This window comes from Abramis brama (assembly GCF_963993115.1).
Source record: "Abramis brama genome assembly, chromosome: 22".
Lineage (NCBI taxonomy): Eukaryota > Metazoa > Chordata > Actinopteri > Cypriniformes > Leuciscidae > Abramis > Abramis brama.
The window spans coordinates 20433384-20458487 of NC_139984.1; the positions used below are offsets into that span (position 1 = coordinate 20433384).

At 35.7% G+C, this 25104-nt stretch overlaps 2 protein-coding genes across 21 annotated transcripts in view; both read right to left on the reverse strand.

Annotated features, from left to right (window-relative positions):
• Positions 1-826: 826 nt before the first annotated feature.
• On the reverse strand, positions 827-8277 carry LOC311073119 (mucin-5AC). Its single transcript, XM_084098579.1, has 16 exons — positions 8156-8277; positions 6215-6273; positions 5314-5344; positions 5201-5227; positions 4861-5032; positions 4685-4788; positions 4394-4565; positions 3788-3891; positions 3235-3409; positions 3049-3152; positions 2758-2929; positions 2152-2255; positions 1616-1790; positions 1430-1533; positions 1168-1336; positions 827-1067 (listed from the first exon to the last, which is right to left on the reverse strand). Exons 2-16 carry the CDS (start codon positions 6224-6226, stop codon positions 905-907), a joined length of 1788 nt encoding a protein of 595 aa, XP_083954705.1. The 5' UTR covers positions 6227-6273; positions 8156-8277; the 3' UTR covers positions 827-904.
• A 14004-nt stretch (positions 8278-22281) lies between these two features.
• hspg2 (heparan sulfate proteoglycan 2) overlaps positions 22282-25104 on the reverse strand; it is a 109952-nt gene continuing 107129 nt past the window's right edge. For 16 of the 20 annotated variants that reach the window (XM_084099951.1, XM_084099960.1, XM_084099953.1 and 13 more), the window contains 4 exons: positions 24494-24564; positions 24188-24271; positions 23994-24097; positions 22458-22824 (listed from right to left, as the gene is read on the reverse strand). In XM_084099951.1, coding sequence (XP_083956077.1) covers positions 22652-22824; positions 23994-24097; positions 24188-24271; positions 24494-24564 — 432 coding nt within the window. In that variant the 3' untranslated portion in view covers positions 22458-22651. Of the gene's footprint in view, positions 22825-23993; positions 24098-24187; positions 24272-24493; positions 24565-25104 lie in introns of all 20 variants that reach the window. The other 4 variants (XM_084099952.1, XM_084099949.1, XM_084099948.1 and 1 more) reach the window with 2 other exon arrangements.

Here is a 25104-nt window from a genome sequence, read left to right on the forward strand (position 1 = left end):
GCAATTTAATTTATATCATGCTGTCCTATATTCTCCTTACAATAAAAACAAAAGTTAAAGGGCTAGTTCACCCAAAAATGAAAATTGTGTCATCATTTAGCCTATACCCTCAAGTTGTTGCAAACCTGGATGATTTTATTCATCTGCTGAACACAAAAGATGATATTTTGAAGAATATGGGTAACCTAACACTTTTTCCATACTATGGAAGTAAATGGGGTCCATCAATTGTTTGATTACCCATATTCTTCAAAATTTCTTCTGTTTAACAGAAGAAAAAAATTCATACAGGTTTGTAACAACTTGAGGGTGAGTAAATGGTGACAGAATTTTCATTTTTGGGTGAACTATCCCTTTAACTGTGCATTAAGGTAACCTACAGTAGTATTTATGGCACTGTCACTGTAAAAATGGGTTCATTACGTTATTACAACATGATATATATATATATATATATATATATATATATATATATATATATATATATATATATATATATATATTTATTTATTTTTACCACCTAGTTCTCTTTTTGCTTAGTTACAATATCTTTGAAGAAAATTAACAACTTAATGTCTGAATTTCATGATCAGCCAACTTTCATGCTTGATGTTATTTATGAGGAAAAAGCAGCATGGCTGACTTGTTAATTTAACTAGAGGCCTATAATAAACATTTAACTATTTTTCACGTATACAGGTGTGCACAAGTTTGCTGATATGCAGGTATCATAATTGAATTATGGTCTTGAAATTGACATGATCAATTTCCTCTAATGTTCTTAGCACTTCACCAATGGTACAATGATATGAGCTGAGGCGAGAAATGGCAATGGAATCAAATGTTTATTTTATTTGCTTCTAATCTAAATGTAAATTAAAAGCTTAGTTTGACAGATATTAGCCTAAACTTCCAAGTTAGTCATGTTTGTGACATCCAATGGGAGGCTTGGGAGAATGGAGGTATTGCAGAAACTTTGCAGACACGTGTAACGGACCTTGTAGTCCTGACAGTTCCATCCACTCTGCGGCATATTCACACACTCAAAGCCCTTAAGTGGATCATATCTGCAGAATCAAAGTAGATTCCTATCAATCATTACAAAATTACTTTTACTATAATATTATGTAATATTTTATTATAAAATAATTATATAGTTAAACTTACACTTGAAAGTTGCTTCCAGGCAGTACAGGGGTCCCACTAACAGTTGTGACCTCAATGGCGATGGGCTGAGTGCAGGCCTGTTGTGGGTATGCTATCAGAGTTAACGACAGCGTCTCATAGTCTCCCACTCCTCCGGGATTATCTCGGTCAAACCAGGGTGTCCTACATTCTAATAGAGGATAACCAGTTGCGTGGATATCTTTCATTCATGACCAATAAAAGATCAGTTCATTGAATTCTATTGTGTGTAAATGTCACTTACTTGAACACCATTCCTCTGGGCAGGTGAAGCGCACCTTATAATCGACACAAAGCCCTCCTCCTTGGTTTGCGTTTACACAAGAAAACCCAGTTGTCGGATTAAATCTTCAGAAAATACAAAAGAGCTTTAGAACATAAAAAAAAAAAAACATTTACAGTTTCATTTCAGATCCTTTGATAGACTCACACTTGAAAGACATTTCCTGTTTGAGATGCTGGCAGGCCAGAGATGGTTTGAGCTTCTATTCCGAGTGGATTCGGACAAATGTACCCAGGATACAAACTGAGAAGGGCAGTCAAGAGTTCAGAATCCCCTCCATTTGTATTAGGATTGTCAGAATCAAACCACCTGGTTACACACTCTGATGAACACAGATAATAGTTATGCCAAAATAATATACATGTACAAATGTGTGTACTGATATAGGCCTACACACAACCCCAAATCCAGAAGTTGGGACACTTTGCAAGTTGCAATAAAACAAGAAATAGATTATTTTTAAACTGTACAAAAGTACATGTTTTCTCTGAACAACTTAATGGTATTGCATTTTACAAGATGTCCCAACTTTTCTGGATTTGGGGTTGTGTGTATGTATATGGGGTTGTGTGTATGTATATGTATATGTATATGTATATGTATATGTATATGTATGTATATGTATACAACCCCATATACATACACACAAATAAAATTATAGTAGATGAAGTTAAGATACATACTTGGAACACAAAAACTCATTGGACATGTGAAACGGACCCTGTAGTCTTGACACCCTCCATTCTGTTGTGCATTCACACAAGCAAAGCCCTGTGTTGGATCATATCTGACAAAACAAAATGCATCTGTTAACATCATTGAAAGACTTGCTTCTAGGACTCGCTCTGCATGTTAAATTGTATATGCAAGTTTCTAGAACTCAGGTTAAGAGACTTGGCAGTAGCTACGCTGCTCTTCCATCTACAGAAAAATAATTGGGCAACTGTATATGCAAGAGCAAATGTTTCAGAAAATGCACAGTCCTACAAGCAAGTGCTACAACTGCGACCAAGTGTTAAATCTGTATTTCTCTGAATTTAAATGTGCATACAGGGCAATGAGCTTACATTCTCTAATATTCTGCTCTAAACACTTAAAGCAGTTAAGCAACATCAAGCAACTAGACTGACCAAGAGAATTGCAATAGATATTCAGTACATAAGTAGTGCAAAAATATTTGGTGGGACAAGGCCATTGTGTCTACTGTAGATCTCACATTTAAAATACATCCATGTCATTGTTCTAATCTGAAAGAATTTTAGCATAGAGAATGACATTGTTGGTCGTACACTTGAAAATTATTTCCAGTCGGCAGTACTGGGGTGCCACTAATGGTTGTGACCTCAATGGCGATGGGCTGAGCGCAGGCCTGTAGTGGGTATGTTACCAGGGTTAACGACAGCGTCTCATAGTCTCCCACTCCTCCGGGATTATCTCGGTCAAACCAGGGTGTCCTACATTCTAATAGAGGATGACCAGTTGAGCAGATATCGTTCATTCCCCAAAAAAGATAATATCATTGAATTCTATTGTAAAAATTAACAGCTCAGCGGCCGTTTTTGTGTGTAAATGTCACTTACTTGAACACCATTCCTCTGGGCAGGTGAAGCGCACCTTGTAATCGGCACAAAACCCTCCTCCTTGGTTTGCGTTTACACAAGAAAACCCAGTTGTCGGATTAAATCTTCAGAAAATACAAAAGAGCTTTAGAACATAAAAAAACAAAAACATTTACAGTTTCATTTCAGATCCTTTGATAGACTCACACTTGAAAGACATTTCCTGTTTGAGATGCTGGCAGGCCAGAGATGGTTTGAGCTTCTATTCCGAGTGGATTCGGACAAATGTACCCAGGATACAAACTGAGAAGGGCAGTCAAGAGTTCAGAATCCCCTCCATTTGTATTAGGATTGTCAGAATCAAACCACCTGGTTACACACTCTGATGAACAGAGATAATAGTTATGCCAAAATAATATACATGTACAAATGTGTACTGATATAGGCCTACACACAACCCCAAATCCAGAAGTTGGGACACTTTGCAAGTTGCAATAAAATCAAGAAATAGATTATTTTTAAACTGTACAAAAGTTCTCTGAACAACTTAATGGAATTGCATTTTACAAGATGTCCCAACTTTTCTGGATTTGGGGTTGTGTGTATGTATATGGGGTTGTGTGTATGTATATGTATATGTATATGTATATGTATATGTATATGTATATGTATATGTATATGTATATGTATATGTATATGTATACAACCCCATATACATACACACAAATAAAATTATAGTAGATGAAGTTAAGATACATACTTGGAACACAAAAACTCATTGGACATGTGAAACGGACCCTGTAGTCTTGACACCCTCCATTCTGTTGTGCATTCACACAAGCAAAGCCCTGTGTTGGATCATATCTGCAAAAACAAAATGCATCTGTTAACATCATTGAAAGACTTGCTTCTAGGACTCGCTCTGCATGTTAAATTGTATATTCAAGTTTCTAGAACTCAGGTTAAGAGACTTGGCAGTAGCTACGCTGCTCTTCCATCTACAGAAAAATAATTGGGCAACTGTATATGCAAGAGTAAATGTTTCAGAAAATGCACAGTCCTACAAGCAAGTGCTACAACTGCGACCAAGTGTTAAATCTGTATTTCTCTGAATTTAAATGTGCATACAGGGCAATGAGCTTACATTCTCTAAAATTCTGCTCTAAACACTTAAAGCAGTTAATCAACATCAAGCAACTAGACTGACCAAGAGAATTGCAATAGATATTCAGTACATAAGTAGTGCAAAAATATTTGGTGGGACAAGGCCATTGTGTCTACTGTAGATCTCACATTTAAAATACATCCATGTCATTGTTCTAATCTGAAAGAATTTTAGCATAGAGAATGACATTGTTGGTCGTACACTTGAAAATTATTTCCAGTCGGCAGTACTGGGGTGCCACTAATGGTTGTGACCTCAATGGCGATGGGCTGAGCGCAGGCCTGTAGTGGGTATGTTACCAGGGTTAACGACAGCGTCTCATAGTCTCCCACTCCTCCGGGATTATCTCGGTCAAACCAGGGTGTCCTACATTCTAATAGAGGATGACCAGTTGAGCAGATATCGTTCATTCCCCAAAAAAGATAATATCATTGAATTCTTTTGTAAAAATGAACAGCTCAGCGGCCGTTTTTGTGTGTAAATGTCACTTACTTGAACACCATTCCTCTGGGCAGGTGAAGCGCACCTTGTAATCGGCACAAAACCCTCCTCCTTGGTTTGCGTTTACACAAGAAAACCCAGTTGTTGGATTGTATCTTCAGAAAGACACAGAATAATAAATACATTGTAAAGCACAAGTAAGATAATTTGTTTGAATTAAACCTCACACTGCAAAGACGTTTCCTGTTTGAGATGCTGGTTGGCCGGAGATAGTCTGGGCCTCTATGCCGATTGGATTCGGGCATATTTCTTCAGTATACATACTGAGAAGGTCAGCCAACAGCTCATAATCTCCATTTCCATTTGGGTTATCACGATCAAACCACTTGCTTATACAACCTGATAAATACCAAACAGAGGAAATTGTTTTGATAAAAAAAGGGGGCAAATTAAAGTAGACCATGGTCAGAGTGAGAGTCTTTCAGGATATCAATATGCTGACAGACAGAGCATGCAAGATTTAGTGGGGTTTTTTTTGTTTTTTTTAAATAAGAAAATGACACCTACTCTGATTGGAGAGTGTGATAATTGTACCTGTAAATAAGGAGATTGATTTTTTTTTTTTTTTCTTATAGCAGTATTGGTTTTTACCAATATCTTCCTTAATAAATCAAACTTACTTGTAGCCAGAAGCACCCAGGTTGCAAATGCCTGGAAAAGAAAAATAATATTATATTGAATGTATAATATAATATAATGCATATATAATATATAGGGGTGTAACGGTTCACAAAAATCACAGTTCAGTATGTTTTCAAAACAGGAAAAAGAAATGCCAGAGAAATTAACTTGATTTTATTTTTTAAAACTAACATCATAAAGTATGATCATTTTTTACTTTAGCAATTATGGAGCTATACTTGACTCTTCTTAGGAGAATATAAAACAAAAACAGCTCCTTATTTAAAAAAAAAATGAAATGCAATATTGTAGTAGTAATAAAAAAAGGTTTATTTTATTTCAGATTAACATTTGAGGGCAGCAATTTTATTCATAATGTCGAAATTAAACCGACGTTGCTTGAAAGCACATTGTTTCTTCCTGGTTTCCACGTCAGCGCTGCCGCTGTTTGATCGGTTAATTACGGAGAAATGTGAATGCTTCTCTCTAGATCTCGCAGCGATGTTATTACTTCAGTGGCGAATTCAAATGTTTTTTTTACTGGATCTCTTAGCGCTGTGTAGTAACAGTGTCGCTTGATCAAGATCGGCTCGCGCTGCATTGGTCCAAACTGATAAACGGTCCGTGAAGCACAAAATAAGGAGTAGCACGGTTTTATTCCGCTTTCATTACGTTTGTCATTTGATGTCGTACATTATGAGAGCGCTTGCCGCCGCCTACATTTGAAATAACGAAATTTTGTTCGGCAGGAAAAATGGTCCAAAATAAATGGTTCGGTTGTAATGCGTAGCCTACCGAATTGAAAGCCTCGTACCGAACGCTTCAATACGAATACGTGTATCATTACACACCTAATAATATAATATAATATATAATATAAATGCAAAAGGTGTGGCATACCTTGCTGCTCATTCTTCTGACTTTTCAGTGGGGAATCTAATAGGAACACTTAAAAAAAACTAAAGAAAGACAAATCATTACAGTGTCTAGAATGGAATAATAATGTTAGCAAGGTGCAGTCAGACAGAAGATTATCAGGAATAAAGTTCAAATGCAGATATTAATACTCATCCAACAGGTAATACATACACGCAAACAGACCGGACAAACATTGAGTAAATGCGAGGAACTAAAATACACAAGAGCCGTTTCTCAATATGCGTTCTTGTCTGTACTTGTGTTCTTTTGGACTTGAGAAACGTCATCAGTCGCTGCCCAAGTACTGTTCCAATTCAAAGTTCACATCCAGCCAAGTCCAGTTCAAATCCCCGGATATGTTCTTGATCCGCCCCTTTTACCGAGGATGCATCGAGAGGTGACTTGTGCGGACTTGAGACAGCCAGGTATCCCAGAATGCATCTCACACCAACCAGCAAGCGTCAATAGCAGAGGAGAAACCCAGCGTAATTTAAAAATACTGCTGTAATTGTGTCACGAAATGTAGTTTTAAGAGTATTTCAGGCGAGAATAGTTGTTTAAAGCTCAAATCTCTGGTTTATTTATAAAGATAGCGCCTATTTGAAAATTTGATCTGACGTTTTCAGAGTTGTGAGAACCAGGCAATCGGACGCTCGGCGCTCATGTACCCCGCCGAGAACAGCCTTTCCTCGGTTAGTGCTGCTGACGTTTGCCGCTGGCTCGGATGTCTCTAGTCTAGTGGTTTAACATGAGGTATAAATCGTCTTGTGTATATCTAACGGGCGATTTATTTATTTATTTATTTTATTTGTCTCATTAATCTATAATTTGTTCCCTGGCAAAACGTTTTAGCTGAGGGCAAAGTGAAGTTAGCTTTATTTAGTCTATTTAACTTTAACGTTGTAGCCTAGAGAGCTGACTTATGTTTGAATCGTTTGCTTTATTATTGTATAGCTTCTTATACCTTTTAGGCTACTTATACTTTTATAATGGCTATTATTGATAATTAAAAATGACATTTAACAAAAAAGGTTATGTCATTTTATTTTATATATTTAAAACATAAAATATTTTATTATACATGTTGCCTACATTCTCTTCACTGTACGTACATATATAATAAAATAAAATGACACAACCCTGTCTCTTTGCTAAATGTTAGTTTTAATGATCAATATTATAATGTTTTTTATGTATCATATTTTTAAAATGAAAACAAAAAGAGTCAGGGTTGTGTTTTATATTTCGTGTTGTTATAAATAAATGCAGTGAAGAATCAGTTGCCTTGCCTGAACCACATTTGTGTGGCCATTATGTTTAAGATTTTTTTTTAATGAAAATGAAAAGAGGCAGAGTGGTGGTTTATAACATATTTTGTTTTATTTGTAGCCTAGATATACATAAAGAGATAACCGTAGTAGCCAGAGCTAGCTGAGTGACGCTATCAAGTACGCCGCTGTTCCATTTGCAGAATTATCGGACTTGCGTCCTCCCGTCCTCGGGAGTTCGTTCTCCTGAGTCGAACTTGTCAAGTACGAACTACCAAGGACTCAAGTCCGAAGTTTGCGTACTTGGTATTGAGAAACAGCTAAGGTGATTAGTTAAAGAACAGCTGTGATGATGATTAGTGTCCATAGAAACATGAGTAGCGGGAAACTCAAACAGAGGAACACGTGACTAACCATAACCAACTTAAAGTCCATGAAAACGAATCTAAGAATAAACACAACTGAATAAGTGTGACAAATGATCATAATTAATGGCATTGCTAAAAGTCAAAGGCATTGCTTAAATTAATTGACACCATTTCTATTTGAATTTCTTCTTATTCAGTTAGCCTATTGAATACACAACCACAAAAACACTCAAAAGGTTTCAGTAAAAAAAAGGGAGATAATTAAAATATATATTCTGTAAACTTACCCAGTCTTATTTGATGATTGTGCTAGTGAGAATATATCTTGTGATATGCCACAATATTTGACCATCTATCACTTCACGCAGGAGCAGTTAGTATCTTTACAATATTATCCGTGCTCTCCTTTTGTCTTCTGAAATTCTTTCTCTTTTTAAGCAGGTGAGCTCCTCCCAGACCATCTTGCAGCAGCAAATCTGTTGTCAGCTTTGACCTAATTTCTCACCTCCTCCAGCACTCCACCCATCTTTCTCTGTCTCGCCCATCTCACATGGCAAAAGCTGTCCACAATCAAGAATTGTCTAGTGGGTCCTGAACAGGGATCATGTCATAGGAATAGTTTGGACTAAGACTTAATCTTTTGTTCCTCACTTTAAAACAGGAAATGTGAGAATGTCAAAAGTGAGAAATTTCATCATGCTACATGCATTAGAAAGAGATAATACAGCAATTGTAATCATTTACAATATACTTTACACAATAAACCACACCAAAAAGGGAAGCTATAAGCTATTCATTTAACCTCATTGCAGACAGTGAATGTGAAGAAAAGAATTCTGAAAATGAAAAACTCCCTTTCATAAAGATCAATGCCATGAGAATCAGGATAAATTAGAATTAAAAGCACAAGCCAGACATTTTAGTGCTTCACAATCTTCACAATTTTACGGGTTTCTTGAAATGCACAGTGCTGATTCCACTTCCTGAAGCTCACAAAAATTAACATGAATATGAAGATTATGCACTCTGTTTACTTATAATCAATACATTCTTTATTAATATTACATTATTAGCAATTTGGCACTTACAAGTCTAGCAATCTGCTATTATATCAAAAAGAAATAATTATTGTATGGCTTTAGAAGACGGAATACTGCTTCACCAACACATAGAGATTCACCTAGATAGCATTACATGGAGACTGTCTGTTCTCCTGATTTTGTAAATACAAAAAACTCCCAAAACCATTTAAGCGTAAAAGTTTAATTGTTGTTCAACAAATAAAAAACAGACATAACACAGATAAACTAATTCTAAAGCTCAGGTTGCTGAATATCCAATTGCTTTCTTCAAAAGCACTTATTGTTAATGATCTGATTACAGATCATAACCTAGATGTGCTGTGTAAAACCAGACGATTACATTACTTTAAATGAATCCACCCACCAAGATTATTGTTATAAACACGAGCCTCTTCTGAAAGGCTAAGGGGGAGGTGTGGCTGTAATTAACACCCTGTATATCTTCAGTATTACAGGGAAGTCTAGTTTCATATATAATTCTTTTGAAGTGTTGGTGCTTAATGTAACACTATCTAGTAAATAATGATAAATCCTGTTTGACATTTGTGCTGGCTACTGTATACAGGTCATGAAAAGTCCTTGTTGAGGCCTGATAAAGCTAATGTTGGGGAAAAATAATCTGACAGGGGTCAGAATTAAGCACAACACTGAATATGATGCTTCTATGTAATATTTAAGTTTATAGGTAAAGGGTATGCTTTTTATGTTACCACTCCTTTAATGTGTAAAATAGGTGTTTGAGCAATCTGCAAAGTTACAAAGCACAAAGTCCACGTCAAAGGGAGTTAAAGTCAACATGAATTCAAAATTAACATTTTTATTGTATATTACAGTATTATTATAAATGATTTATCTGTGAATGTAATTTTTAAGTTATGTGCCCACATTATATTTAATCAAAATAACGTCCTATCGACCTGCAGGTAATAAAGTAATAAAATAGTTTACTTCCATGTTACTACATAAGGTGAACAAAATAAAAATGACCACTATGAAACTATGGAAGGCATTTTCTGCCAAATTTAAATAAATAAATAAAATTATTAAAATTAAAACCAGATTAACGATTTCATTACAGAAAACTGTACGCAAAAAATGTGACAAAATTGAGAATGAAATTAAATGATTTAATTTTCACAGCATTATCCCTGTCAAATTGAAAAATAAAATGCAATTGGTGATTTCACATTTCATTTTCACTACAGTCTCGAGGCAAGACTGCCAATATTAAAATGAAAAGCCAAACGTGAAAAAGAAACTACAAATACAGTTTTTACAATGCTCTTTAGTAACGCTCACGCAATAATAGTGACACAATTCAAATACAAATGTAAATTTTCGTTTTCATTTTAATTCCTCTTTTATTTCAGTTTTCATTTTCATTTTCAAAGAGAACCTGCATGCAAATTCTATGTTAATGAGTGGGTGTGGCTTATTCTAGTAACGGCGCTGAGACACGCCTTCTGTAAAGCTAAGTCATCGACATCCCGTGTGCATGAGTTGAATGTGTGAAGCAAAATTATTTAAATGTGATTATATTGTAATCGAGACGACGAGATATGGCGAAATCTGTTAGTGAGCTTTTGCGGGAAGCTGCCGCAGCATTAGAACATGGAAACAACCAGCCTGACCATGTTAGTTATGATGTTAGACTCAGACTAGACCATAATCGACGATGAGGTTCATTCATGTATTAGGCTGTTTTGGAAATTCAACTATTTGGGTGTACAGAAGTCTTAGTAACACAATTTCTACAACAATTATAGCCAGACATTAATACCCACTGGCTTTAACCAAGAACCTCGGCCAATGTTTCATATTCGCGTCGTGCCTAACAACGCCCTTCAGCCGTGACTTATTCAGATACAGCACTAGCCTAGAGTACCTTATTGCTTCTATAAAACGGTTACCAAGCAATACAAATATTAATCCCGAAACATATGTATCTATGCAACTTTCATGAAGTAAAATGAATCACTAAAAGCCAATTCCTTCCGCTGGAGAAAAAAAAATAGTCCCTGACCATAAAGCAACAGAAGAAGTTACATTATTTCTCCATTAGATGGAGACAAAGACTGTCTTAATGAGTGAGTCAGTCAGTCAGTAGAGAAGACTTTTGAAATGACTCAAACTTGTGATCACGGAGAAGAAAGACGCAACTGACATGACTATACGGACAACTCCTATTAACTGTTAAAAGTACAAGATATCACATCGGACATTCAAACGGATTTTTTATTATGAATATAGGACTGACCTGAAGGAAAATGCTTTATCTAGCCTACTGTAAATGCAGGTACACTCGCTTTCTCAATCTCATCCAGAAGTTACTGGAAATGAAAATCAGCATTGTGATTCTTTTTGTATACAAACTTAAAATAACCAAAAGACACGTAACAGTTAAACAGCGGACAGATACAGGCTAGTGCTGTATCTGAATAAGTCACGGCTGAAGGGCGTTGTTAGGCACGACGCGAATATGAAACATTGGCCGAGGTCCTCGGTTAAAGCTAGCGGGTATTAATGAATGGCTATACTTGTTGTAGAAACTGTGTTACTAAGACCTTTGTAGATAAACTAATTCTAAAGCTCAGGTTGCTGAATATCCAATTGCTTTCTTCAAAAGCACTTATTGTTAATGATCTGATTACAGATCATAACCTAGATGTGCTGTGTAAAACCAGACGATTACATTAATTTAAATGAATCCACCCACCAAGATTATTGTTATAAACACGAACCTCTTCTGAAAGGCTAAGGGGGAGGTGTTGCTGTAATTAACACCCTGTATATCTTCAGTATTACAGGGAAGTCTAGTTTCAAATATAATTCTTTTGAAGTGTTGGTGCTTAATGTAACACTATCTAGTAAATAATGATAAATCCTGTTTGACATTTGTGCTGGCTACTGTATACAGGTCATGAAAAGTCCTTGTTGAGGCCTGATAAAGCTAATGCTGGGGAAAAATAATATGACAGGGGTCAGAATTAAGCACAACACTGAATATGATGCTTCTATGTAATATTTAAGTTTATAGGTAAAGGGTATGCTTTTTATGTTACCACTCCTTTAATGTGTAAAATAGGTGTTTGAGCAATCTGCAAAGTTACAAAGCACAAAGTCCACGTCAAAGGGAGTTAAAGTCAACGTGAATTCAAAATAAACATTTTTTTTGTATATTACAGTATTATTATAAATGATTTATCTGTGAATGTAATTTTTAAGTTATGTGCCCACATTATATTTAATCAAAATAACGTCCTATCGACCTGCAGGTAATAAAGTAATAAAATAGTTTACTTCCATGTTACTACATAAGGTGAACAAAATAAAAATGACCACTATGAAACTATGGAAGGCATTTTCTGCCAAATTTAAATAAATAAATTAAATTATTAAAATGAAAATTAAAACCAGATTAACGATTTCATTACAGAAAACTGTACGCAAAAAATGTGACAAAATTGAGAATGAAATTAAATGATTTAATTTTCACAGCATTATCGCTGTCAAATTGAAAAATAAAATGCAATTGGTGATTTCACATTTCTTTTTCACTACAGTCTCGAGGCAAGACTGCCAATATTAAAATGAAAAGCCAAACGTGAAAAAGAAACTACAAATACAGTTTTTACAATGCTCTTTAGTAACGCTCACGCAATAATAGTGACACAATTCAAATACAAATGTAAATTTTCGTTTTCATTTTAATTCCTCTTTTATTTCAGAGTTTTCATTTTCATTTTCAAAGACAACCTGCATGCAAATTCTATGTTAATGAGTGGGTGTGGCTTATTCTAGTAACGGCGCTGAGACACGCCTTCTGTAAAGCTAAGTCATCGACATCCCGTGTGCATGAGTTGAATGTGTGAAGCAAAATTATTTAAATGTGATTATATTGTAATCGAGACGACGAGATATGGCGAAATCTGTTAGTGAGCTTTTGCGGGAAGCTGCCGCAGCATTAGAACATGGAAACAACCAGCCTGACCATGTTAGTTATGATGTTAGACTCAGACTAGACCATAATCGACGATGAGGTTCATTCATGTATTAGGCTGTTTTGGAAATTCAACTATTTGGGTGTACAGAAGTCTTAGTAACACAATTTCTACAACAATTATAGCCAGACATTAATACCCATTGGCTTTAACCAAGAACCTCGGCCAATGTTTCATATTCGCGTCGTGCCTAACAACGCCCTTCAGCCGTGACTTATTCAGATACAGCACTAGCCTAGAGTACCTTATTGCTTTTATAAAACGGTTACCAAGCAATACAAATATTAATCCCGAAACATATGTATCTATGCAACTTTCATGAAGTAAAATGAATCACTAAAAGCCAATTCCTTCCGCTGGAGAAAAAAAAATAGTCCCTGACCATAAAGCAACAGAAGAAGTTACATTATTTCTCCATTAGATGGAGACAAAGACTGTCTTAATGAGTGAGTCAGTCAGTCAGTAGAGAAGACTTTTGAAATGACTCAAACTTGTGATCACGGAGAAGAAAGACGCAACTGACATGACTATAGGCACGGACAACCCCTATTAACTGTTAAAAGTACAAGATATCACACCGGACATTCAAACGGATTTTTTATTATGAATATAGGACTGACCTGAAGGAAAATGCTTTATCTAGCCTACTGTAAATGCAGGTACTCTCGCTTTCTCGATCTCATCCAGAAGTTACTGGAAATGAAAATCAGCATTGTGATTCTTTTTGTACACAAACTTAAAATAACCAAAAGACACGTAACAGTTAAACAGCGGACAGATACAGGCTAGTGCTGTATCTGAATAAGTCACGGCTGAAGGGCGTTGTTAGGCACGACGCGAATATGAAACATTGGCCGAGGTCCTCGGTTAAAGCTAGCGGGTATTAATGAATGGCTATACTTGTTGTAGAAACTGTGTTACTAAGACCTTTGTAGATAAACTAATTCTAAAGCTCAGGTTGCTGAATATCCAATTGCTTTCTTCAAAAGCACTTATTGTTAATGATCTGATTACAGATCATAACCTAGATGTGCTGTGTAAAACCAGACGATTACATTAATTTAAATGAATCCACCCACCAAGATTATTGTTATAAACACGAGCCTCTTCTGAAAGGCTAAGGGGGAGGTGTTGCTGTAATTAACACCCTGTATATCTTCAGTATTACAGGGAAGTCTAGTTTCAAATATAATTCTTTTGAAGTGTTGGTGCTTAATGTAACACTATCTAGTAAATAATGATAAATCCTGTTTGACATTTGTGCTGGCTACTGTATACAGGTCATGAAAAGTCCTTGTTGAGGCCTGATAAAGCTAATGCTGGGGAAAAATAATCTGACAGGGGTCAGAATTAAGCACAACACTGAATATGATGCTTCTGTGTAATATTTAAGTTTATAGGTAAAGGGTATGCTTTTTATGTTACCACTCCTTTAATGTGTAAAATAGGTGTTTGAGCAATCTGCAAAGTTACAAAGCACAAAGTCCACGTCAAAGGGAGTTAAAGTCAACATGAATTCAAAATTAACATTTTTATTGTATATTACAGTATTATTATAAATGATTTATCTGTGAATGTAATTTTTAAGTTATGTGCCCACATTATATTTAATCAAAATAACATCCTATCGACCTGCAGGTAATAAAGTAATAAAATAGTTTACTTCCATGTTACTACATAAGGTGAACAAAATAAAAATGACCACTATGAAACTATGGAAGGCATTTTCTGCCAAATTTAAATAAATAAATAAAATTATTAAAATGAAAATTAAAACCAGATTAACGATTTCATTACAGAAAACTGTACGCAAAAAATGTGACAAAATTGAGAATGAAATTAAATGATTTAATTTTCACAGCATTATCCCTGTCAAATTGAAAAATAAAATGCAATGGGTGATTTCACATTTCATTTTCACTACAGTCTCGAGGCAAGACTGCCAATATTAAAATGAAAAGCCAAACGTGAAAAAGAAACTACAAATACAGTTTTTACAATGCTCTTTAGTAACGCTCACGCAATAATAGTGACACAATTCAAATACAAATGTAAATTTTCGTTTTCATTTTAATTCCTCTTTTATTTCAGTTTTCATTTTCAAAGACAACCTGCATGCAAATTCTATGTTAATGAGTGGGTGTGGCTTATTCTAGTAACGGCGCTGAGACACGCCTTCTGTAAAGCTAAGTCATCGACATCCCGTGTGCATGAGTTGAATGTGTGAAACAAAATTATTTAAATGTGATTATATTGTAATCGAGACGACGAGATATGGCGAAATCTGTTAGTGAGCTTTTGCGGGAAGCTGCCGCAGCATTAGAACATGGAAACAACCAGCCTGACCATGTTAGTTATGATGTTAGACTCAGACTAGACCATAATCGACGATGAGGTTCATTCATGTATTAGGCTGTTTTGGAAATTCAACTATTTGGGTGTACAGAAGTCTTAGTAACACAATTTCTACAACAATTATAGCCAGACATTAATACCCACTGGCTTTAACCAAGAATCTCGGCCAATGTTTCATATTCGCGTTGTGCCTAACAACGCCCTTCAGCCGTGACTTATTCAGATACAGCACTAGCCTAGAGTACCTTATTGCTTTTATAAAACGGTTACCAAGCAATACAAATATTAATCCCGAAACATATGTATCTATGCAACTTTCATGAAGTAAAATGAATCACTAAAAGCCAATTCCTTCCGCTGGAGAAAAAAAAATAGTCCCTGACCATAAAGCAACAGAAGAAGTTACATTATTTCTCCATTAGATGGAGACAAAGACTGTCTTAATGAGTGAGTCAGTCAGTCAGTAGAGAAGACTTTTGAAATGACTCAAACTTGTGATCACGGAGAAGAAAGACGCAACTGACATGACTATAGGCACGGACAACCCCTATTAACTGTTAAAAGTACAAGATATCACACCGGACATTCAAACGGATTTTTTATTATGAATATAGGACTGACCTGAAGGAAAATGCTTTATCTAGCCTACTGTAAATGCAGGTACACTCGCTTTCTCGATCTCATCCAGAAGTTACTGGAAATGAAAATCAGCATTGTGATTCTTTTTGTACACAAACTTAAAATAACCAAAAGACACGTAACAGTTAAACAGCGGACAGATACAGGCTAGTGCTGTATCTGAATAAGTCACGGCTGAAGGGCGTTGTTAGGCACGACGCGAATATGAAACATTGGCCGAGGTCCTCGGTTAAAGCTAGCGGGTATTAATGAATGGCTATACTTGTTGTAGAAACTGTGTTACTAAGACCTTTGTAGATAAACTAATTCTAAAGCTCAGGTTGCTGAATATCCAATTGCTTTCTTCAAAAGCACTTATTGTTAATGATCTGATTACAGATCATAACCTAGATGTGCTGTGTAAAACCAGACTATTACATTAATTTAAATGAATCCACCCACCAAGATTATTGTTATAAACACGAGCCTCTTCTGAAAGGCTAAGGGGGAGGTGTTGCTGTAATTAACACCCTGTATATCTTCAGTATTACAGGGAAGTCTAGTTTTAAATATAATTCTTTTGAAGTGTTGGTGCTTAATGTAACACTATCTAGTAAATAATGATAAATCCTGTTTGACATTTGTGCTGGCTACTGTATACAGGTCATGAAAAGTCCTTGTTGAGGCCTGATAAAGCTAATGCTGGGGAAAAATAATATGACAGGGGTCAGAATTAAGCACAACACTGAATATGATGCTTCTATGTAATATTTAAGTTTATAGGTAAAGTGTATGCTTTTTATGTTACCACTCCTTTAATGTGTAAAATAGGTGTTTGAGCAATCTGCAAAGTTACAAAGCACAAAGTCCACGTCAAAGGGAGTTAAAGTCAACATGAATTCAAAATTAACATTTTTATTGTATATTACAGTATTATTATAAATGATTTATCTGTGAATGTAATTTTTAAGTTATGTGCCCACATTATATTTAATCAAAATAACATCCTATCGACCTGCAGGTAATAAAGTAATAAAATAGTTTACTTCCATGTTACTACATAAGGTGAACAAAATAAAAATGACCACTATGAAACTATGGAAGGCATTTTCTGCCAAATTTAAATAAATAAATTAAATTATTAAAATGAAAATTAAAACCAGATTAACGATTTCATTACAGAAAACTGTACGCAAAAAATGTGACAAAATTGAGAATGAAATTAAATGATTTAATTTTCACAGCATTATCCCTGTCAAATTGAAAAATAAAATGCAATGGGTGATTTCACATTTCATTTTCACTACAGTCTCGAGGCAAGACTGCCAATTAGACATGTGCCGGTATTCAGTAATGCGATAAATCACGGTAATGAATATGCACGATATTGTTATCGCGGGCACTTCAAAATACCGTGAAAAATAATAGATCAGAATTTATATTTATAGAACGCGCATTAGCTTATTTTCCATCAACCGCTTAAACAAACACTGCGTATATGCTGCGCGAAACACGTGCGCACTCTGATGTAAACAATCCCCACATGAAGCACTGTGTGCATGTGGCGCAGTGCGCACTCTAGTTAATGTAAATAATCATCACATGGAGAAGAAGCATGGCGGAAGGAGGAACGCTGCTGACGATTTATCCCCCTTCTAAAAGCAGGGCTGTCAACTCTACGCATTCAGCGTGAGACTCACGCAATCGACACTTTTCACATGCTCTCGCGCCACACATCCATTTTCTCACGCAGAGAAAAATCACGGAGCAAAGAGGACACTGACACCGACAGACTAGACAGAGCAGGTTACTTTTGATATGAAAAAAAATCTCAGCTCTCATGTTCTGTCCATTTTATTACGAAATTCAGACAATAAATACCGTTTTGGCGCTTGTAAATGTGACATGACCGATCGCTGTAGCGCCTCAGTTCAAGTAAACCGATCCTCTGTTACTTTTTATTTAAAGATACAGTACAACTTACCGAAAGGTATTTATGCCTCATACATAATATCGATCAATCAGTGTTTTTCAACCACGGAAAGAGGTCAGTAAAACTGCAGGTGAACAATTATGTCACAGAACGTTACATTTACCTCAGGAAAGCCATTTAATGACCAAACACATTAGTTGACTAGTAAAAATAGCTATAGAGAGGAGTATTTTGCTAAATATGAGCACTATATTACATTTGTATTATATTTTTACTTGTGTCATAATTTATTATAATGAAAACCAAATTGTATTTAATTTAATTTGTTAATTTTTAACCTTTAATAATTATAGCAATTAAAATATCGTGATAATACCGTATACCGTGATAAAAGCTCAATCAATTAATCGCAGCATGAAAATTTGATACCGGCACATGCCTACTGCCAATATTAAAATGAAAAGCCAAACGTGAAAAAGAAACTACAAATACAGTTTTTACAATGCTCTTTAGTAACGCTCACGCAATAATAGTGACACAATTCAAATACAAATGTAAATTTTCGTTTTCATTTTAATTCCTCTTTTATTTCAGAGTTTTCATTTTCATTTTCAAAGACAACCTGCATGCAAATTCTATGTTAATGAGTGGGTGTGGCTTATTCTAGTAACGGCGCTGAGACACGCCTTCTGTAAAGTTAAGTCATCGACATCCCGTGTGCATGAGTTGAATGTGTGAAACAAAATTATTTAAATGTGATTATATTGTAATCGAGACGACGAGATATGGCGAAATCTGTTAGTGAGCTTTTGCGGGAAGCTGCCGCAGCATTAGAACATGGAAACAACCAGCCTGACCATGTTAGTTATGATGTTAGAGTCAGACTAGACCATAATCGACGATGAGGTTCATTCATGTATTAGGCTGTTTTGGAAATTCAACTATTTGGGTGTACAGAAGTCTTAGTAACACAATTTTTACAACAATTATAGCCAGACATTAATACCCACTGGCTTTAACCAAGAACCTCGGCCAATGTTTCATATTCGCATCGTGCCTAACAGCGCCCTTCAGCCGTGACTTATTCAGATACAGCACTAGCCTAGAGTACCTTATTGCTTTTATAAAATGGTTGAAACATTGGCCGAGGTTAAAGCTAGCGGGTATTAATGAATGGCTATAATTGTGCCTATACTCACGATATTCATGCTGCATCTTGGTGTTGATGCTTTGGGGAACGCCATCAGCATAAACGGTGTCTGAAGCACTTCTAAAGTATATTCATTGGCAGGCGGCAGTCTGTGACGTTACACGCAGAGTTTGGGCAAACTGCAATATGTCCTTTTTTTCTCATTTGCCTCCCTCCCTGATGCTTTGCGGTGGGGACATATCTCCCCTTGGAAAGGTGGCAATACTGAAGGGTGTAGATTGGGCAGAGTAGAGATGGACTGCATCATAGAGAAACGGTTGGCTATCCACTCCTCATCTTTGGCCTATCTCAGTATTCTCAGTCTGAAAGTACTGATTAGAGGTTTTAGAACGATGCATACCAGAGTATAGCTGAGGCTATGTTGTGTATCCCCCTTACAGCTCTGCCCTTGGGGCTCTAGGATTAAGCCTGTTCTGCAGACAGGGAGGAAGGTTTTCCCTAGCACCTGTGCACACTAGCTTTAGGGAGTAGTGCCACTGTGCAACTTTTTGCTCAAGTTAGGATGCGCCCTTGGGGTTGACGCACTCTTGACTCTTGCTTAGTCATGGCGTAGTTGGTGTTGTGTTCCCTGTAGTGTCAACACAAAGGCAGAGCGTCAAAGTTCCACTTCAAAAGGGAAAAAAAAACTGGTTCCCTGAGAAGCTGAACGAGACACTGCATTTTGCATTCCCCATAGCATCAACATCAAGAGGCAGCATCTCGGGTTGCATAAGCAACATGAGACGTTATGTTAAAGTCCCCCTGTAGTCAATAATTTTATCCCTTAAAACTCATCTTTGATCACTAAAATGATATATGTAAATGTTTTTTCCTTGGAAAAAAAAAAATCTTCATGCCTTGACATAGCTTGAATGTAACTCTACACCCTTCTATGAATATGCAAATTACCCTGCCTCCACTCACTCAAGCTCAGAGAACCACTCATTGATGATCACACGGTTGACGTGATTGGTTACAAGGTAGTTTGTGATGTCAGAAACACCAACGATTTCAAACCGTATCTTTGAGACTGTCTTTGGTTTACTGCAGTTTCAAGGAGAAAATACTCAGCAATTGTGTTGACTTATGAATTTGCACATGATTTGTCTTAAAGCATTTTAAAAACACCATATAGACATATCGGTATAAACAACATTAAAAGCTTGACTTTCACCACAGGGAGTCTTTAAGTTACATTTCTGAAATATGCTCTAAGCGGTAGACCAATAACAACGGACCGGGGCCAGCTGACCAATCATGGGCATGGCAGAAGACAGCACTTTTCGGAAGGCGGGTTTTAAAGAAACCAAAACTAAAACGGAGCATTCAGATTGTTAACAGGTTCTGCAACAATGAAAATAAGAAAAATTCTAGTAGACCCCCAGAAACTAAATTATGAGGCTGTAAATTAGCTTAATAGGGGCCATTTAAGTCAGAGGGACTTGTGTAGAGTGAGTGTGCAGGTTTCATTTAATGCATTACAATGTTAGTAAGAACAGAGAGAACATGAACCTCAATAAATAACATCAGAGATGTTTGCATTAGATTTTTTTTTACTCATCTTTCAAAAAATTCCTACAGTCATAAGAGTTAAATTGACATAAAAAAAAAAAAAAAAACACTTTTTAAAGAGGCCATTGGTTCCAGCCTGCCAAACACTAAACTCACACAGTCATGTGTATTGGGGGCAATTATTATATACCCCCTACCTCTGCAATCTTGATTTCCTATCGGATTTCAACATCAAAATTCAAACACAAAAGCACAAATTTGAGTGGTGCAGTAGGCATTACAAATTAGCAAAACACCACCAGCTTGTGTGATCATGCTTTAAAGCCATTTTAGGCTCAGAAATCAGTGATGACAAAAGACAGAATCAAATAATAATAATAAAAGTGAAGCAACTTTAATTAAGCAGTAATACTATTTTTTTGTTTAAAGAAATTGAACAAACAAGCCTTAATCATATAAAATGGTGAAAAAGACACACAGGGCCTAGGTGACCTTTGACCCCAGTCTGGCCCATGTGGGCGAGCATGCTCATTAGAGCTCCAAGTCACAGCACTAATAAAAGAAGGGTTTCACTAGGCAGTATTTCATCTGTAGACCTTCCATTCTGCCTCCTCTCTCTGTTCTCCATTTTAGACCTGCTCATTTTGCAATGTAATGAGAGCAGCCAGAAATAATCACTTCCTGTACACTCTGATTGAGTTAATGAACCTGAACGATACGCCATAGATGTAGCAGTTCTCCATTAACCCTCCGGAGGATCTGGAAGGTGACATACACATTTCCTCCTTTGTTCAATGCACATTGTGTAAGACTCATACAGAATATGAATGTGATGGCAGAAGACACCTAAAACCTTTTTACAAGTCTATCATGAAAAATAATATGTTAGTGAGGTTGTAGAGAAGAGAAGACTGAAAAAACTGCTGCAAAGTGATTTTCTGTAACATTTGAGATCCACTACAATAGCATTTTAGTCCTGCTATTATTATTATTTTTTTAAATCACTATTTAGAGAAATCACATCCATTTTTAATCTAGAATTTACTAAGATTAATTTCAGTCTCAATACTTTGGCTTGAGGGATTGTAATCAGTAAACACTAAACAGTATTTTATTTTATTGTAAAGCTGTGGCTTTTATTACTTACAAAAAACAAGACCCATCCAGAGAAGTAAATATTACATGAAACTAAAATGGTGGTTATGTGCTTGTTTTGTTGCTTTCGTCTTGTCTGAATTTAGCACCATATGTTTTTTCATTTATTACCAGACACATTTACCAGACATAACAATGTTACCAAACATGGAAGGTATATCATGTGAAATATATACAGTTTACACCATATATATGATCTCCCAATTTGTATTTTTTAGCAACAATCTTCACCTGAGAATGAGATGCATCATGATGTCTTCTGTGCTGTGACCTCACAGAGACCCGTTCCTCATTGTATCTAACTAAGCATGCTCGTCCCCACCGGCCCTAATACAGAGTAAAAGAAGGCAACGGAGTCTTCAAGTATTAACACAGCTCGGGCACTAAACCTCAGACACGCAATATTAGAGCCTAGAATCACTGCTAGGAAAACAAATGAGCAGGTTATTGTTAGCTTGCATTTCCCTCCACAAATATAATATATATATATATATAGATTAATATGCTTATAAATAAAAATTCAGTGCTGTAAAAACATCTCCGATTCCATAGGATCTGACCCACCATAGAAGGCTCATCATGTTTATTTTTTAAAACCTTTTGTCGTCTTTTTCTCATGGCTAAAAAGCTACTGTTCGGAGTATGTAAACTGAGCTTCTGTGTTAATAAGTCCTTCATTGAGCATAAAACACGGAAAAATTGAAGACTTGTTAATATCATAAATTTTTCTTTCTCTCTTTTTTTGGTTTAAGAATCCTTTCATGTGTTTTTTTTTTTTTTTTGGTTGCGGTGAAGCACCAAGAAACACGTATCAGTGTGTGTCTCTTAAAGTGTGACTGTAGTTTGTCCTGTAAGCATTTGAGAAATGCAAGTTTCTCAGTGTGAATGTGGATGAGGATTGTTTTTCTGTAGTCTCTGGTATTGTTTTAGTGCTGCGTCTATGTTGAGCAGCGTTCCACGTTGATGCCCTCCTCTGCGTGGACCTGCAGGTCGATGGGTCGCGCTGGCTGTTCTCCTGGTCGAGCGTTCATCAGCGAGAGGTTCTTCACGCAGCCTGTGATACCCGAGGAATACTTCCCACCGGTCAATGCTTTCATGTCTGGAGCCCCACCTACAGTCCAAATACAAGCAATCTTACTTCACATTCAAATGTTTATGACTTTCTTCTACAAGAAAAAGACATTTCTATATATCATCTGTAGGGGGCATCAGAACGTAAGGAATATTTTCGCATTTTGGTGAGACATACAGGTAGAGCCAAGCTGCCCCAAAAGTATTCTAGAAATTGAGACACTGTGTATATGGTTGTTGTGTGAATAAATCCGGAAGTAAATATTATATAAACAGATTCTGTAATGTCATAATATAGGTGAGAAACTGTTTGCAAATTTCGGTTCCTGTAATGTTTAGTGGAAGTCTCATATAAATACTTGTTAAATACACTTGTTAAATTGACAATATTTGTGTTTCCTTGTTGAAAAGGATGTTTAAGTAGAAAGCTAATTTGTGATTGAAAAATATAATTTTTGCCTTTAGTCTAGTGTCTTGACTTAATTTTTGTGATACATCCTAATGTCTTCTACAGAGAGCATAGTTTTAATTTTTTTAAATAATTTTTATCCTTCAAACTACAAAAATATGTACACTACTGTTTAAAAGTTTAGGGACAGTTTTGATGTTTTTAAGTCACAAAGGCTGCATTTATTTGATTAAAAACAGTAATATTGTGAAATATTATTACAATTACAACAAAACCTGGTTTATATTTAAAATTCCTGTGATGGTAAAGCTGAATTTTAGGCATCATTACTCCAGTCTTCAGTGTCACATGATTCTTCAGAAATCATCCTCAAGAAACAGTTCTTACTATTGAAAACAGTGTTTGCTGCTTAATATTTTTGTGGAAACCATGATTTTTTTTTCAGGATTCTTCAGATATCTTTACTTTCACGTTTGAACAATTGAATGCAACCTTGCTGAATAAAAATGCTAATTTCTTTAAAAAAAAAAAACTTTACCAATGTTAGTGTATTTATATAATTTCTTGTGGAATATATATATATATATATATATATATATATATATATATATATATATATATATATATATATATATACACGTTTTTTTTTTCTTTCTTTCAGAATTACATCTGTGTACTCTACAGACTACATGGCTGACATTGTGGACCTTAATAGACACAAATAAATGCACACATTTTCATCACATTACTCTGCTCAGCAGGCTACAAGGAAACAAATACAATTGTTATAATATCCTTACCCAAGTATATGTTGCCTTTGGTGTTCACCATGATGCTTTTGCCTTGTGATTGTCCACGTTGGACAGATCCTCCATCGATCTGGAGGTAGCCCTGCTTACCCGTTCTGTTCAAGACACATAAAGAACACTCATAATTATCTTTCTTATAACCTTTTATAGGTTCTATTATGGTTTGGAGCGGTAAGGAGCATTACCGAACTGCAGTGATCATGTGCCACTGTCCATCGTTGACAGGCTTTCTGGAGAGAATCTGAGCCTCTCCGCTGCCCAGCTGGTAACTATCAGAGAAACAAGGGCACATCATGACCAGCTAAAAAGTAAGCAACTGAAACTTACTTGTAGCAGCTAAGAACCCCATTAACACAGTCTTGAGATCTTGTGTTTTTGTTTTCTTTTTTATTAAATCAAACATCAGGTAATTATACTGTCATTATATCATATTAGACTCTACCCATTAACCCATGTGGATTGTTAGTGTGCAAATGTTCTCATTTACTCACCTAAATGCAAGATGTCCATTTTGTAAACCAATACTTATAAAGTCCTTCCCCTTTCCTTGATGTCCTTGCTCCTAGAAAGTATTTTCAGTGAAATATTCAAGTCAGTCTCTCTGAGTCATTGGGAAGGAATATGGATGTAAACCACAGACCAAAATGACACTATGTTGCATGTTAGAAATAAATGGGTGTGGATCTGTTTCAGCAACTGAATTACTTCTATACTACAGCTAACAAGACATTTCATTTAAAAACATTAATCCCACCGTAATAATAATACTAATAAAACCGATATACACAACTGTTCAAAAGTTTGGGGTCAATAAGATTTTTTTGAAAGTCTTATGCTTACGCTCACCAAGGCTGCAATTATTTAATAAAAATACAGTAAAATGGTAATATTATGAAATATTATTATAATATAAATAACTGTTTTATATTTTAATATATTTTAAAATATACTATAAATCCTGTGATGTCAAAGCTGAATTTCGGCATCATTACGCCAGTCTTTCACATGATCCTTCAGAAATCATTCTAATATGCTGATTTAGTATAATATTATAATTAATAGTATAATTAATATTAGTATAAAAAAATATATATTTTAAAAA